The sequence below is a fragment of the Triturus cristatus genome, chromosome 1_2 (genome assembly GCF_964204655.1).
Source record: "Triturus cristatus chromosome 1_2, aTriCri1.1, whole genome shotgun sequence".
In the NCBI taxonomy this organism is placed as follows: domain Eukaryota; kingdom Metazoa; phylum Chordata; class Amphibia; order Caudata; family Salamandridae; genus Triturus; species Triturus cristatus.
Window position 1 is genome coordinate 734217244 of NC_140580.1, and position 15730 is coordinate 734232973.

Here is a 15730-nt window from a genome sequence, read left to right on the forward strand (position 1 = left end):
CGGCAAGGAAGCATCACTAACAGAAAATATACACTTAAAATAAATAATACATCCTAAAACTTCACCTGAATATTTAGAGGCGAGAGGACCAACCACGTGTCCTGCAACTGGAGCAGCTAGTTTATTGCCTGAAGTGAGGGTACAATTGTGGTGTAATTACTAAGGTGCATGAACCCTCCACGACCCGTTTGCTTCCACTGGAACAGAATGACTTCACATGCATTCTAAAATGATTTATCCTCTTCAAGCGCAGGGCATTGTGTTTCTGTATACTTTTTAAGAAGTGCCCTTGGGGGAATCCTCCATGCAAGCCATGACCAGCCTGGCTGTATTTCAGGGGTCACAGAGAGAGTGCCAGGGATCTGAGGGGGCAGGCTAGAGGTAGCTGCAACCTCTGGTGACCCCTAAATGATTTCCCTAGTGCCACACGAGGCTACCAATTTGTGCCAGTACCCGGCATAGATAGATTTACTACAGGAACCCCTGTCAGCCAGGATTACACTGGCAACTTCAGGAGGAAGATCAAAGTCAGTCAATTGTGGCTGATCATTCTCCATACAATGAGGTGCAGATTGCATAGCTTTGGGTGCAGGACCTTGTCCTGCTGTTGAGACAGGAGATCACCCTGAAGCGGTAGCTTGATCATAGGACAGAAGCTCATGCCCGGACATTCTGGGTACCACACTCTCCTTGCCCAATCTGGGGCCATTAGGATGACTTGCACCCAGTCATTCCTTATCTTCTTCAGGAATCAGGGCAAAAGAGACAGCAGAAGAAAGGCATACAGGAGCCCCGTAGTCCTCTCTATTCAGTCTCAGGCAAATGTAAAGTAGATGTCCTGCAGGTCAAAAGCCAGGCAAATAAATGCAGGGCAGGCAAATGTGAAGTAGATGTCCTGCAGGTCAAAAGCCACCATCAAGTCGCCTGGATCCATAGCAGACAGAACTAGGGCCAACCATGATCATCATGACTTGTCCTTCGTTAACAACGTGTTCGGATGGCATAGGTTACAAATGGCACAAAGACCTCCATCCTTGGGCATGTGTCCTCTGAAAGATGCTCTAATTTGGGCGAGAGGTGTGGAGAGGTCTACAAGGAAATACAGGGCATAGCTTCATTGAAGAATCTGAAGGACCCACTGTCAGATACTTTCTTTTGGTACCCTTGGAGGAAATGTGTGATCCTGCCTCCCTTAGGGTGCTCGTGTGCCACTAAGGGAAAACTAAAGCCTCCTTGAGGCTTCTGCCACAGTGGCAGGGAGTGAGAGGTGTGAAAGGACTGGGATGCCTGTTGCTGGAGCCTTGGCACGGCGGGACTCCAACCCTTAGGTCTAGTCTCAAAATGGCCAACACTGTTGAGAATACTGTCTGACAACCGTAAAAAGGGCTAAAGATGCAGAGGCCTTGCTTTCTTTAAAGTGTTCCAAGGCTGCATCAGACTTCTCATCAAACAGACGAGATCTACGAAACAGCATATCCATCAGAGAGGCTTGCATATCCCCAGAGAAGGCTGTGGATCTCATCCAAGCATGCTGCCAAAGCAACATGCTAATGCCAACTGCAGTGCCAAGCAGTCAATAGCAATCAGTCCAGTACAGATAATATATTTTGCATAAATCCAGCCATCCTGGATGATTTGAGGCAGGTTGCCCCGAAATTTCCAGGCAGCCGCCAGTAAGATCTCACCAGCCATGACCAATAAAGCATGACTCGCTCTCTCTGGAGTCTTAGGAAAGGAATTGAGGTTCCTCCTACGGGTGGAAGCCTCCACCACCAAACTTTGTGGCATAGGGTGCTATATCAAAAAGTCAGGGCCACCTAGTTATGGTCTGTGTTGTCTGGCAGCCTGCCTGTTCACAACATGCAGGAAGTCAGGGGCACTCCTCGAGGGTTAAGCAGACCAGTACCCTTGACGAATGTGTGACTATAGGGACGGTCCATCCCTGAAATTTCCCTATGATGTCGATAAATTGACTAATAGACATCAGTTGACCATACAAGGAAAAGATCCTCAGTATATGGTCTGTATGTAAATGTGCATGCTTTTCAAAAAAACGATGCGATTTGTAAATGCCAATAGGCTGTTTATTATAACTAGCAGGGAAAACACAGGTCCTGAAGAAAGCCAATTGACCTTTCGGGGCAGTTTGAGGCTGAAAAATGTCGATAGATTAGAAACTTGGGACCATTAAATCCTAATATAGTGTCACTTTTAATACTTTTAATCTATCCCCTAAACCTACACCATTAAATAACTTTTTAGGTTTCGGAGGTTATTTAAAACTCACCAAGATCGCCTGGCTTCACTCACAGTTATCACAGAACTCCGCTTACAAACGCGTTGAGTCCACTCACACACCCTATGTGTGTGAGTGAGGGTCCAATGACGAAGCAAGCAAGAGGTGGTACCTGTGGGTGAGGACCCTAATAAATATATATATACACCCAGGTATTTATCCATAAAAACTCTTCTTTAATCTCACACAAGTCCGAGACAAATGTGAGGTGAGCGCCGATTTACCTGGGTGCCTTTACTTACTGGTCTTGAATTGATCATTTACATGCACTTTATTATATTCAAGATATTTCCTCCTTTAGTTTGTTAAAGCATTTTGTTTGGGAAGATGAGGATATATCTTCTTTAAAGACTTCTCACCCCTTTTTAAGTTTTGGTGCACTGGTGAACAGGAACAAGATTTACAACAAGTGCCCATAGAGGAGTCAGTAATGGCCTTATTAAATGGAAGTAAGGGTTTGGATGAAGTTTGTCCAGGTTGTAAAACTTCTGTCTGTACGTTATTTTTGACTTTCGTAGTTAAAAGTTCAATACCTTTGCTACCGATCTCATTATCAAAAGGTACTCTCATCCATTGATGGCCCAGATATATAACACAACTCGGTGTCCAGGGAAGTGTCTATCTCACGAACCTCCTGAAAATCCATATATAAAATGTCATCATCATAGTGTGGAAGGACAAAATTCCTCACATCTCCATTGCCATCACTAAAGGGTGGTTGAATCTGATCAGAGTCTGAATCAAAAAGCTGTTTGAGTGCTGCTATGCGGTTCCAAGACAGAGGCTTGGTTCTATCAGATTTGGAATGGACTAGCACTGAGTGAGTTGGCACTACAACATGACGTGATCTCAGTCGGGGCTGAGACTAATTCAGCTCAGAATCAGAAATAACTATGGGACAGTACTTCCTCAGACATCAGGGCCTGCATCAATGTCAAGGGGACTGGCAGGGATTTTGTTGCTGGATTGGAAGTTGGCTCCAGTATCAGTGAGGAATGCGAGGGGGTTCCTGACGAGGGCAAACTCGCTGACAGGCGACCTGACTGGAGGTCTTTTGCAGATACTTGAGCCCGAAGGTGCCCCAGATGGAGCAGGGAGAGTGCCAATGTTTTGGAACATGGCCTCTATAAAGGCTTCAATCTTTTGCAATGTTGATGATGGCCCTGGAAGCTCAGGGTACATCCGGATAATCTATGGAGTCAGCCACTTGGTGGGGAACAAGAAGCAGGACTGAGAGGCACCTTGACATCCTTGCAATTTCTCAAACTGAGAGTGGTGTGACTGGGACTTTTCCCACTTGGCCTTTTTGTGCATCTGCTTTGACTTTAATTTGCTGGACACTTGGACCACAATGAGGATCTTTCACTGGAATGGCCCCAAATGGGAACAGGTCCATGCCCTCAACTTTGAACAGGAGCAAGACTTATGTGACTTGTTTCAGTATTTGGCGAAGTAGATTCTCATCATGTTCTGTATCGCCATTGGATTTGTAATTGCACACTCCTCACAGGACTTGAACCCAGACACTAGAGGCACACCTCATCAGGTCCTTTCACATATATTTGTATGCAACAGTCCCTACAAAGCTTAAACCCTGTAGTTTTTGGAGGGGACGTAGCACACTGGAAAAATAAGTCATTTTAAGAGCAAAACTCATTAACTGACGAGTAAAAAGTTGGGGGCAAGTTCCGGGTCTGCTTATGAAGGCATGCAAATAAAGGAATTGACATTTACACACAAGAGTGGCACATATATGGGGCTCCTCGAGCTCTTCATGGGCAAAATGAAGTCAAGTCGAAGCCATACATCACCACCTACCAATGCATGCTGCTTAAATCTTCCAGAACCAGTCTGGTGTCAGGGGATATTCTAAAGGTGAGAATTTTGCTGTTAGACATATCCAAGAGAAATGCGAGCTTCTGAAAATTATGTTGCTCAAGTGCAGTATATTCCCCATTTCTGGAGACACAGGCTACAGCTTTCTCTCCAACCCCTACTAACACCTCAGGCTGGTAACAGACTGCATGGCTCACAAGATGCATCTCCTGGTGTGCAGCTCACAGCTTTTTCATCCTCAGAGTACCTGTCAGAGCTGCTGTCTTGCAGACTAAACTGGAGACCATGTGACCCAGTCATTCTCCTTGCAACTAATCTTGACCTGCCGCAGATGTCTCACAAAGGTATCTACACACTCACCTGAATACACCTGAAGTGAGGAGGGATTTCACCTGACTAGCAGGCCCCATCCTTGACATTAGAGTAGGCCAACATGTGACAATGTACACACTACACACTGCACACTGTGTAGGGGCTTTCTCCTACACCACAGGCTGACAACTCAGCATGGTAAACATCTTTTGACTTCTTGGAATTATACTCCCTGGCCTACTGCTAGACACTCTTTCACAGTTTCAGGCACCCCTTCACCTCATGTAGTTCAACCACTCTCTAAATAATGCCTCTTGAATGCTGACATGTTCCCACAGGCCTCTCACCTAATACTGGCTACAGTGGCCATTTGATTAGTGTTCAACAACAGTAGCCAATTGTGAACACATACAACTTTATGCTCATTGTCATTTCTTTCCTGTTTTCAGGTTTTTCTAAGTTTGCTACAAGAGTCACAAACATAAGAGTTTGCAAAACTTAGAGCCACCTTCCATATTTTGCCAGTGGCCCTGATTTGTGTTTTATCTTATGTGACGGTATTCGGTGGCCCTACACAATGCCTCCATTCTCATAATGAGCACATTGGCTCATATTATCCTCAGTGTACCGCATTATTTTAGTATAGATTTCTGTAATATGTGCTTAGTTTTCCAGTGACCTAATGCTTTTGTACTCTAATTATACTTCAAGATCTAAATTAATATAAAAGCATTGTTAAGAACACAGCCCTTGGCTGGCCAAAAATAGTTAGATTTTTGTGTGGATTCCTGTGTTGCAAAGTACCCCCATGCCCTCACTTGAATTACGCCTTAGACAATTTGGCCACCATTTTTTAGAGAGCAAAGGACACCTAAGTGACCCCCTCCACCTTATTTTTCTGACTTGGTGCATTAAGTGTGTTTATAGATCATGGATTTCACTCATTTAGAGAGCTTTGTGGCCCCTTGTAAGAAAGAACATCTTTTTTTATTAGTCCCCCAACATTTTCTTGTTTGGGTTGGCTGGCCTTTAGACTCTGTGACATATAGCACTGCTAAACAAGGTCATTACATATATTTTTTGCTATAGAACATATATTGGTTACAGCCAATTTCCATATTTAGCTTTCCAGAAAGGCCATTGGTAAGTTCTTAAAGGTAACGTACCAATGGCATCGAACTTTAAAGTCATGTGGACTGCTCTGTTTATTTACAACACCAACTTATATGACTAAAGTGTTTAGCTACAGATGGTACCATTATGCTCTTGCTAGAGTGCAGTTCTAGAACTATAACAGTTACACAAAAACAAGTACTTGCCATGGAAGAAAACCTACTTGTGCATACTAGCTATTCACCCCTAACCATGTCCTGTAATCCAGATGGCTGGGTGTTTAAATTATATGAAATTTTAATATATAAAAGTGGTACGTGCTAAATGCTAAGCAAATGTATGTCCACATGGAGAATAATTACAGAAAGCAGTTTGTCACTCTCTAGGTAAAAATGCATTTTCCATGAGAAGTCAAAATTACAAAAAGGCTATTTTTGTACCTTTGTCTGGGAAAATGCTTGCAATTTTATTCAAAGTTATTTTCCTCTTGTTTTCACAAATCTAATTCAATGTTGAAAGTAAAGAACCTTAGTGGAAAAACAACTTTTAAAAACTGTACTTTGATCTAGCTGAAATCCAGCTTGTTTTGGAAACAGTTTGCCAACTAGGTCTTCTCCAAATATTAGAAAGCACATCCCAGACTAGATGTTAATGATTGACTTTCTGGCGGTGAAAACAGCTCCCTCTCAGAGCAGGATGGCTAAAGTTGTGTCAACAGTAACCACTTAGCTGGGATTCGTCATCTATGAGAGGGACAAGAAGAAATGGCAAGTCAAAGGGCAACCTTAACAGCTATTCATTTTTGAGGGGTTATCTCAAATGGAGGTCTCAGGAACTGAAACCATTGTTGCCCAAAGCCATCTAGGAGCAGGAGGGAAAACCAGTTTCAGCACTGGGAGAGTGAAGAAAATGTCATTTCCAAATGGGAGTGACTGAAAGATAAGACAGGGCTCCTGCAGATTGACTAGCACCAGTGCTTAATTTGAGCCAGTGGTTTCTGGTGCTCAGCACTTAATTGTCAACAAAAGCGCTTGTGACAGTATGCCACGAGGTGGCACTGTCTGACTAATTTAGAGATAACCACAACAACAGTTAATTATTGATTCACATATACAATAAAAATTACTCCTACCTGCCACACAAACCATTCTTATAGCTTTAGGGGCTTGGAATAGTCCTGATTGTCACACTTGTAAAAGTGTGAGGGTTAACAGTTGTATTGTTACTATCATTGGCAGCATGGTGGGGCAATGTGTGGTGTGAGCTGCAGGGCCCCCTGACGAGAGCCCTGGAACTTATTGCTTTTACAAATTAGGCACTGACTACAGCTATGTGCATGTTGGGTGAGAGACTGGTAAGGTTTGAAGTATGCTGAGAAAGTAAGTGCTGAAAAACTAGGTGTACTTTCTGTGGGAAAAACAACAAAGTTGTGTGTAGGGAGTTCTAAAAACACTGGAATGTACATTTGATAAAACTGGAACCTTTCCACCACCTCCTGAGTACATTTATAGACTTGGGAAGAACATTGAGAAGAAAGAAGACTCTGTTTGGGAGCAGGGGAAAAGAAGACCCAAGAACTTCTGAGTGTAACTCTACCCCAGGGGCAATGTGGTTGATCTCCTACTGGTACTACAGGGACACAAAAGGCAGAAGGGCTCCCTGCTCTGAAGATCCCCTCATGCCCGGGGGTTGGACCTTGAAACATTGCTAGCTACAGAGAGACACACCTGGTGCCTAGATATCTGCCCTGTGAATTTGGGGTCTGTAAGATAGACCAGGAATAGATTTTATTTAGCAAACAGACATTTTTTGGGGCCTACTAACTTTTTTTACTTTGGTAAGCCTGGGACCAAGTGCTGAGTCTTTTCCAGGGACTGGGCATCCTCTGTGGACAAGCTATCCTGGTTCATCCCACCCTGCGCTTTCTGCCACCTGGAAAAATGATCTGGTTGGGCTGCACAATGAAGATATCCAGTCTTATGGAACCCTGCCCAGATACAGCATCCAGCCTTGAGCCACGTTTAGGTTGAAACAGGACTAGAGCCTCTAGTGCTTGAAGTAGTAATGAATCCACATAATAAGACTAGTGCTACTGTCAGGTATGGTCTCAAGATTGAAACTGCTGTGTTTTTGTGGATAGTAGAGTGGTCAGGCAGAGCTACACCCTGGCACACAATTTTTAACTTATAAGCTAACTCGCTCACAGAAAACCTCATACCCATAGGAATAGCCAGTTGAGAAATGGGAAAAAGGGCACATTTGTATTGCTCTAACAACATTATGTAGTGCTAATGTCCTGCACTATGCTTGATTTACAGAGTGTTGATTGCTTCCAATAATATAGGAATTCTTAAGGTCTGGTAAAGAAATGAAGCAGACTATAGTCCAATTTATCCCGTTTAGGTAGGGTGGATACATTCCCCTATTTCTTGATCACTTTCAATGATAGTTTAACCTGCCATAATCATAATACTAAGTTAAACTCAAATTGCCTCAGGAAATGGGAGGGCTGACCCATATTGATTGGCAGAGAGATGGGACACTTCCTGTTAGATCTAAAACTAATATGTTTAATGCGAAGAACCTGGCTGAATAAGGAGCAGGTATAAGGAGCTACATATAATAGATATACCTCTGGCTGGTATAGAAAAAAATCATGAGGACAACTCTTGGGCTTCCTTGATCTGTCCCCAGTGTCACTGCACATGAGAAGCCTGTGATCCCTCTCCTGAAAGGTGAAACTGACTGGTCCCACTTCTTCGGTGGCAGTATAAATGTGCCCATATGGACTACCTAAAACCCCAAATTAAACCATGGCATTCTTAGACACATCTTGGCCCTAGACTGCCAAGCCGAATTTCAGGGATGGAATACTTAGCACACGCACTCAGGGCGGAGGGGCCTCTGCCGTGCTCACTGAACAATGTAAAGAATTGAAAAGGCATGATTTAGAGGTCCATTAACAAATGAAAGAGGAAAGTAAAATACACAATACACAGGTATCTGTCTCCTAAATTCATTAAACAAAATACAACATTTTATTTTTATTGACAATCCTCATATAAGAAATCTCCTCATAAATTTCATTTGACTTCACTATTTAAGGATTAACAATTTTACTGTTCCAAACAAAAAGTGGTTATTGCCCCTATGATGGAATTTCTTTGGCAACCTCTATGCACTTTATGCACCTTTGTAAATTTTACAAAGGATTGAGGGCAGGACTCATATTAGCTAGCAAGGGTATTGCGAAGCAGACCCACAATCACGTTTCTTCTTGTCTTGGCAACTCCCAAAATCAAGCATGCTGTTCGTCAAATCCTAGTGCAAGCATTAAAGAAACAAAGTAAGGCTCCATAGTTCTTACTACGATCTTGCTATAAAGTGAAATATGTACCAGTGCTGTTAGATTGTTCAGAAAATGTCCTCTTTTCTGCCCTTCCCCCACCATGTTGCAATTTATACTGCCCACCTTGTTTATTTTTGCCGATCTATGTCACCAAGTTTTAGGTACAGCTGAAAAATATATTTTATTGCTATTGTTCCGTAGTGTGAAGAGTTAATATAATCACATCAGGCAAAGAAAAGCGAGTGCCAATTTAAACAGTAATATATATATATATATATATATATATATATAGGCGTGAATTGTTTTGTTTGTGTAAAGGATATTTTCAAACTCCCGAATAAACTAATCTGATCATTTACAAATGATCTCTTCACCATTAGATTTTGTCATAGATATATTTTATAAGTGTACCTTGGTGGGTATGGTAGATATACCTTGCACCAGCCTCTGCATTGCTGCTGTGCTACTTTGTCAGCTGTGTTGTTAACATAGCCTACTTGCCCTCTGTAGCAGCCTTTCTGCTTACCTTGCCATCATTTGCATCTGTGCTGGGGGTGTTCATACTAAGCTCCATCACCGTTCCACTTTCCAAGGACCATAGCTTCTCACCGTTGATGACTCTCATCTTCAAGGCATCGCTGTTACAGATTTCAGCGTTGATGTTCTGGCTGTGCCGCATGCTGAACCACTGTGACTCTGTCGGAGCAGCCCTAAAAAAATAAATAGATATTGCCGTGGGCAAGGTGTGAAGAGCTGTTACATAGTTATTCGAATTACTTGTACTGCATGCTTTGTCAATGTCCTATTAACGCTAATTAGGTCAGGTGGTTTAGATGGCTCATTACATTAAAATCGTAGGTTAGGGACTCAATACATGGACAGAATGGGAATTTATGTTTCACTCTTTCCCATAAAATTGAGTGTAAATCTTAGAAAACTATACATGAGTCAAGATAACAAAACTGAGGAAGCCACGCTCTTGCAGACGATGATACCTTGTATAAAACAGGCTCCACTTCTTCTGAAATGTTTGTCAAGCAAGAATGTATTTTGCAACTTAGAAATGAAAATTTATAAAAGCGGGTGATTGTCTGGTTATTGTTTGCTACAGAGACCTATTTCTTTTGTTGGCTCGTATAATAACTTGTTAAGAAGTCATTCGCAAATTCAGTCCAAAACCTTACTTTTTCATAAGTTGGTGTAAAACATGTCTTTAAAAATTAGCATTTGGGTACTAAACAAAAATAAATAATAAAAATTAAATGTTTAAACCCCCGTATCCATTTACATTTAATTATTTTTAAGTAGCAAATTCTTGTTCAGCAATATGCCCAAACTGTGTCACCATAATACATGTACAGTTAATCATTCCCAAAAATATAAACTCACTAGTGGGACAAAGGAAGGCACGGCTTTAGTTCTACCATTGTAGCCTGACTGCTGCAGTCTAAACCTTGCAGTGTGATCTGTTAAAATATCTCTTTTTGGCCCTTTTAAATATGAGTAAGTCATCCCTATAAAGGTCTTGTTGCCCAAAATGTAGAGTGCATGATATTTAAAAGTGAAATATTTAGAAAATTAAGGTTACCATATTGTTACAGCAACAAGGTCTTAAAAAGCAATTTTCACTGAATCAGGCTTAGTTGTCCTATGTACTGTACGGATTAAAATACTAATACTGTATCTCAGGAATGGAATCAGATAGACAAATAATGAAGTCACTGTTTTTAATAGTTATTCAAATCCAATTTAATGGTGTGAACTCAGGTTTTTTAATAATTAGTAACGAAAGGTAACTTTTAGAAAGTTATTCTTTACCTACATGAACTCTTAGAAGGCTACTTAGCATCAGCTTTTACCAACTCCCAGACTGTGCTCAGCCCTGGAAGAGTTTCCTTACAGGAAGACACAATAGGCTTACCTGAATGGGCAGAGCTGACTCTCCTGAGCTCTATAGAGCATGCAGGGTGGGGATCTTGTCCCTATGGGTGACCAAACAGAGTAAAATCCTGCATGACAGGTCTGTCTGTAGCAGGTGTACATGTTTTGCGCCTTTCAAAGGTAGCAAGCATAGTGCCAGAACAATTCTGTATCTCGTGTCTGGTTGCTTTTGAACCCTGCATTTGTGGTACCACAATTCTGTCTCTGGGTTTTTTCGTCAGTACAGTGCCTGTTTCAAACTTGATTTAGTGTTAGATATGGGAGTAGGCTCACACTCCCAGCCACAGCGCCCAAGTTCAGTGTGGCCGAAGACCTTTGCCATCTAGGACTTGCCCAGACAAATTGCATTTTGGGCATGTTTGCAGGAAAGCAAACAGGAACTACTGCAAAAGTAGATAGGGCAGGGCCTAGCAGCATTTACTCCATTGGTCAGAAAGGAACTAGGAGTACTTTAGGATACCCTCCATGCACAAGTCCGTGGATGTTAAAAAGCTGGGCCTCCCCCAGCCTTCTTCGGAGCATTGTTGGACTTGCAAAAGGATACCAGGCATACTGATCCTGCTGCAATTGTACAGTATCTTTGTATATGTTTTGTACATATATGTTCATTATTTGAGCCCTGCATCATCTGTTCTATCATTACACTGTATATATTACATGAGTTCCTATGAATCATATTAAGGGAAAAAGCGAAAAGTGTCATATACTCAGTTGTTTTTTTCAATAGAAGATGATTAATTGAATTATGTCATATATCTCTGAGTCGCATGAGGAGTATTGAGTAAAAGGGTCCCATGGGACAATTGTTGCACTCTAGTACCACTTGGCACCTGTGACCTGTGAGAAGGACATGAGGAGAATGGATCCCCTTCCACTTGAAATCAAAGTACAGAAAGATCTCTAGGGATTATAAGGCTAAACCCCTGGGTGGCTCCATGAACAAAACTAAGCTGAAGAGAACATCCCTGTAAAGAATTCCAGTTGACCAGTGGCAACTGGACTGACCTTTGCTGCTGCCCTCTGCCTGAAATCTGGGAGTCTTTAACTGCCCCTTCTGTGGTCCTGGGGGCTTTGGAACTGTACTCCTATGGATGTTTGAGTACCTAAAGAAGTTCAAAACATTAGCTCCAGAGCTTCAAGGGGACTGATCACGAAAAGTGTTTGGCTGGCAAACAAATGGAATATCAGGTTTGTCCCACATGGAGAAGAGTATTTGCTCAGAAAACTGACAAAGTCCCTTTGCATACTGGGACTAAGACACTTTTTTAACTTCCTACTTCCCGGCCCTACTGCCCCAATCCACTGGGTATCCAACCCGTGCTCTATCGCAGCCATCCTCTAATCGCGCCTAGGCCCAGGTCTACTCTGACATGACTACCATTAGCGCATTTTGATTATATTTTTAAGAAACCATTTAAAAATTAATTTCACTGGTTCCCCTTACAGGAGTTTTGTTCTTTTAGTGGCATTTTGCTTATTACATTATCACTCTTTTAAAATTGGAATGGGAATGTTAGTCTGTTGTGTTTTCTACTTTCTAGCTGTTTTGGTACTTCTAAATAATAAACACATTTTCATTCATTTAAACCTGCCTGCTAATAGGGATTGACCTCAGGTTTAAATTATTGAAATTGTCAAGAGGTCCTAATAGGATAGTGGCTATATTACTTGTGGTGGACACAAGTTATACCTTATTGTTGTAGCCAAAATAATGAAGACAAAAATATTAAAAGGTTAGTGTATATAGGGCAGCACAGAATTACTAGTCTTTCTCAACATCTACGTACTTTAAAGATATATATATTGTCAAAGTAAATATATATGGAATTAGGTATAGAAAATATATACATCCTTACCTATTGATATCTTCGTCCTCAACATTTTGGCTATGATATTAAGGTATAATGATATTCCCGATTTGTTATTCAGATCCAAAATCCAAATGTCTTGAATTTATTGGTGCTGTGCCACAATATCCTACTTAGGGTGTATGTTGTGCTATATATATTCCAATCTAGCCTAAACCCTTTTTTGTAGCGCCCCTCCAGTTGTTTGCACTGGGCATCTGGTATTTTGCCCTATACAGGAGTTGAACTCTGCTGAACAGCCCAAGCAAGATGTGCTTCGAGTAAAGGATAGACCTTCCAAAGAAAAAGGAGTGAGAGAGAGAGAAACAGCTTTACCTTCCTGATTTTTGGATAGACAACACGCAGGGGTATTACTGTAACAATGATTTCCAAAACACGTCAAACCATCTAAATAAAATACACATAACCACATTGGTTCGTCCACATCCAACTCAGATTTAGATTTGGATGGGCTCAATCATGTAGTGTTAATGTATTTGTGGAGGGGATCAAATTAACTAGTACTAGTGGGTCATCTAAAAATACAGTTTAATGAAATCATCTGTCCCCGCTTTTGCTTTAGCATTTGCCCCGGTCTGGTGGTACCAGTCTGCTGCTGAGCCACAAACTGAGGGCGTTTACGGTACTGTCAATGAAGATTACAGAATGTCTTAGAGAGAGACAGAGAGAGAGAGAGAGAGAGAGAGAGAGAGAGAGAATGAATGTTGCTTGCCTGAGAAACTTTCAACTGGCCGGTTGGTTCTGGACATTTTCTTATGAACCTGGACCAATCACCACCTTGTCCCCCCCATCCTGCCCTCGCAACTGAAAAAGTGGACCATTTTTCAAGGTAGCAATAGTACTGTGGATTAACGTTCCCCTTTCTCTCCCTCCAGGACCGTGGATCTTAATGCTACTGTAATTTATTATTTTGCATATTAATTATGTCAGGAGAGGAACCTTTGTACAGAATCAGTTGCAACCAACGTGTCAACACAAAACCCCAGGGCAACTGTAAAAGGAACATTGGATGCAAGTTTGTAAGTTCTTATTAATTGTACTTGCCCCATAACAATTGGATGCAAAATGTATTAAAACATTAAAACATTTCAAAAGTATCTGAATCAAAGTTCATTAAAAAATAAAGCAACATAATCAGTGAAATGTAGTTTTAGGAGGCATACGTAGGCCGAAACTAGTCTGGGGTGCTTCTGAACCCCTGGCATGGTAGTTTAAGATGGTCTGCTCCTACTGGAGCAGGACCACGATTAATTTGCGTATGTTTCAAGGGGCCTAGAGGGTGAAAACTGATGGACTGGATGAAATACAGTTTGAACAATTGCCAGTGGCTGAGATTAGTCCAAGCTTTCCTTCCATCACCTTGTTGTTTGATGGAGTACACGGTTCAAGTGCGATGCTTATGTTCAGATCTGGGTCCTGTGGTTACTGTACCACAGAACTCAAGCTGCACCTCACTGACGAGGCACAAGCAAGCCGACACAGACAGTAGTTGATAGTATTTTGTGTGAAGGGGACCTGGCCTGGCAGTTTGTCTGGACTATTCCTAAGTGAGGAGGATGTAGACTGATTTGCATAGGAATGGTCCGCTTTTACAGTGGCATAGTGTGTGAAAAACGATGGACTGGAAGAGGGCGACAAGCACTCAACGATGGCTGAGATTAATTCAGATTTTCCTTCCTTTCTCCTGTTGGCCTCTTTAAAGAAGTGAGGTTAATGGGACAGAAAATAAAGAAGGGAGTGAAACTGTTTATGAAAGTTTGGGAAAGGGAAAAAACCGAAGATTTAGAGTTTTGAAGTCTTTCTTTTATACGAAAAGAAAGTTCCACAGTGACTATGTAAATTGCCTGGAATGCTGTGTCCATTCAATGTTCTATGAAGATGATGTTGAGTTAGTGTTCCGAGGTTGGCAGTTAACCCCTGACTGGCTGAGGGATGGCTGTTCAGGAGTTGTGTCTGGAATAAATCTACTTACCTCACTTTCCTGTGTTCTGATGGTGTGTGCCAGCGTAAGACAAAGCTTACCTCGTTGAACTAAAAACATCACGTAAGAGGTGAGTTGGTGCAACTGTTTGGTATATCCGCAGTGGGGACCGATTTCATCACCACCACGGAATGATTTTTTATGGCTTGAGTATGCCCGGGGAAAAAGTACATTGGAAGAGTTCCCAATTTTTTTACTGCGGTCTAAGGATGGCAATCCGGGGAAGATAGTTTACATTGTCCAGCTGACTTCGAATGTAGGTCATTGTCCTCTGCAATGTTTGATATACTAGACTGTTTTTGATTTGGGTTTTTGCTTTCGTGACACTTTTATATCGAATACGAAGTGAAACTGTGTCTCTAGCTATTTGGAATTTCAAAGAGTAGTAGTCATATTCTGGTCCAATAATCATTTCCAATAGGCATCTATTTCATTCTTTCCTATGCGTTGTTTGTTTTTAGGCGTACCTTACTAGCTGCAGCCATATGAGAAAGGGAGACTCCCTTACGGCTGTACACACTGTTCTTCAGAAGATTTCTGGAATACTGAGTTCATTTCTGTAAGTCACATTTCCAGAAGGATGGCGTGACTGTAGCGGGAGTCCAACACAAGGTTGTAAAAATGCTTAATGCAGGGCCAAACTACTCATTTATTTGAAGAAGGACTCCAGTTTTAAACATGCATTCACTAAAAAAACAAAAAACAAAGGTACAATTTAAAAAAAAGAATTTGTGGGGAAACAAATACATACATTAGAAAAATACTTGGTATAAACTTACAGCATCAATACTACTGAGTAAGCAAACTTAAGGTGGGAGACTATGTAGGACTTGTCAATGCTACTACATTTTTCCAATTACTTTGGAGGAGCTGGACATGCACCAAAAAGTGGTGGCTGTCCCATCTTCTGTATTATAGTGACATTGGCATCAATGCACTCTAAAAAAGGCGGATGAGACATTCACCACTTTTTTTATTCAATGTCCTGCATTCGCGGACCACTAACTAAGGCCCTTAGTCTAGTGAATGTACTG

General features: G+C 41.7%; 1 protein-coding gene across 1 annotated transcript in view; it reads right to left on the reverse strand.

Moving 5' to 3' along the window:
- LOC146867919 (protein-arginine deiminase type-2-like) overlaps positions 1-15730 on the reverse strand; it is a 692226-nt gene that overhangs the window by 553883 nt on the left and 122613 nt on the right. The window contains exon 2 of the mRNA XM_085608647.1: positions 9433-9616. Coding sequence (XP_085464773.1) covers positions 9433-9616 — 184 coding nt within the window. The remainder of the gene's footprint in view (positions 1-9432; positions 9617-15730) is intronic.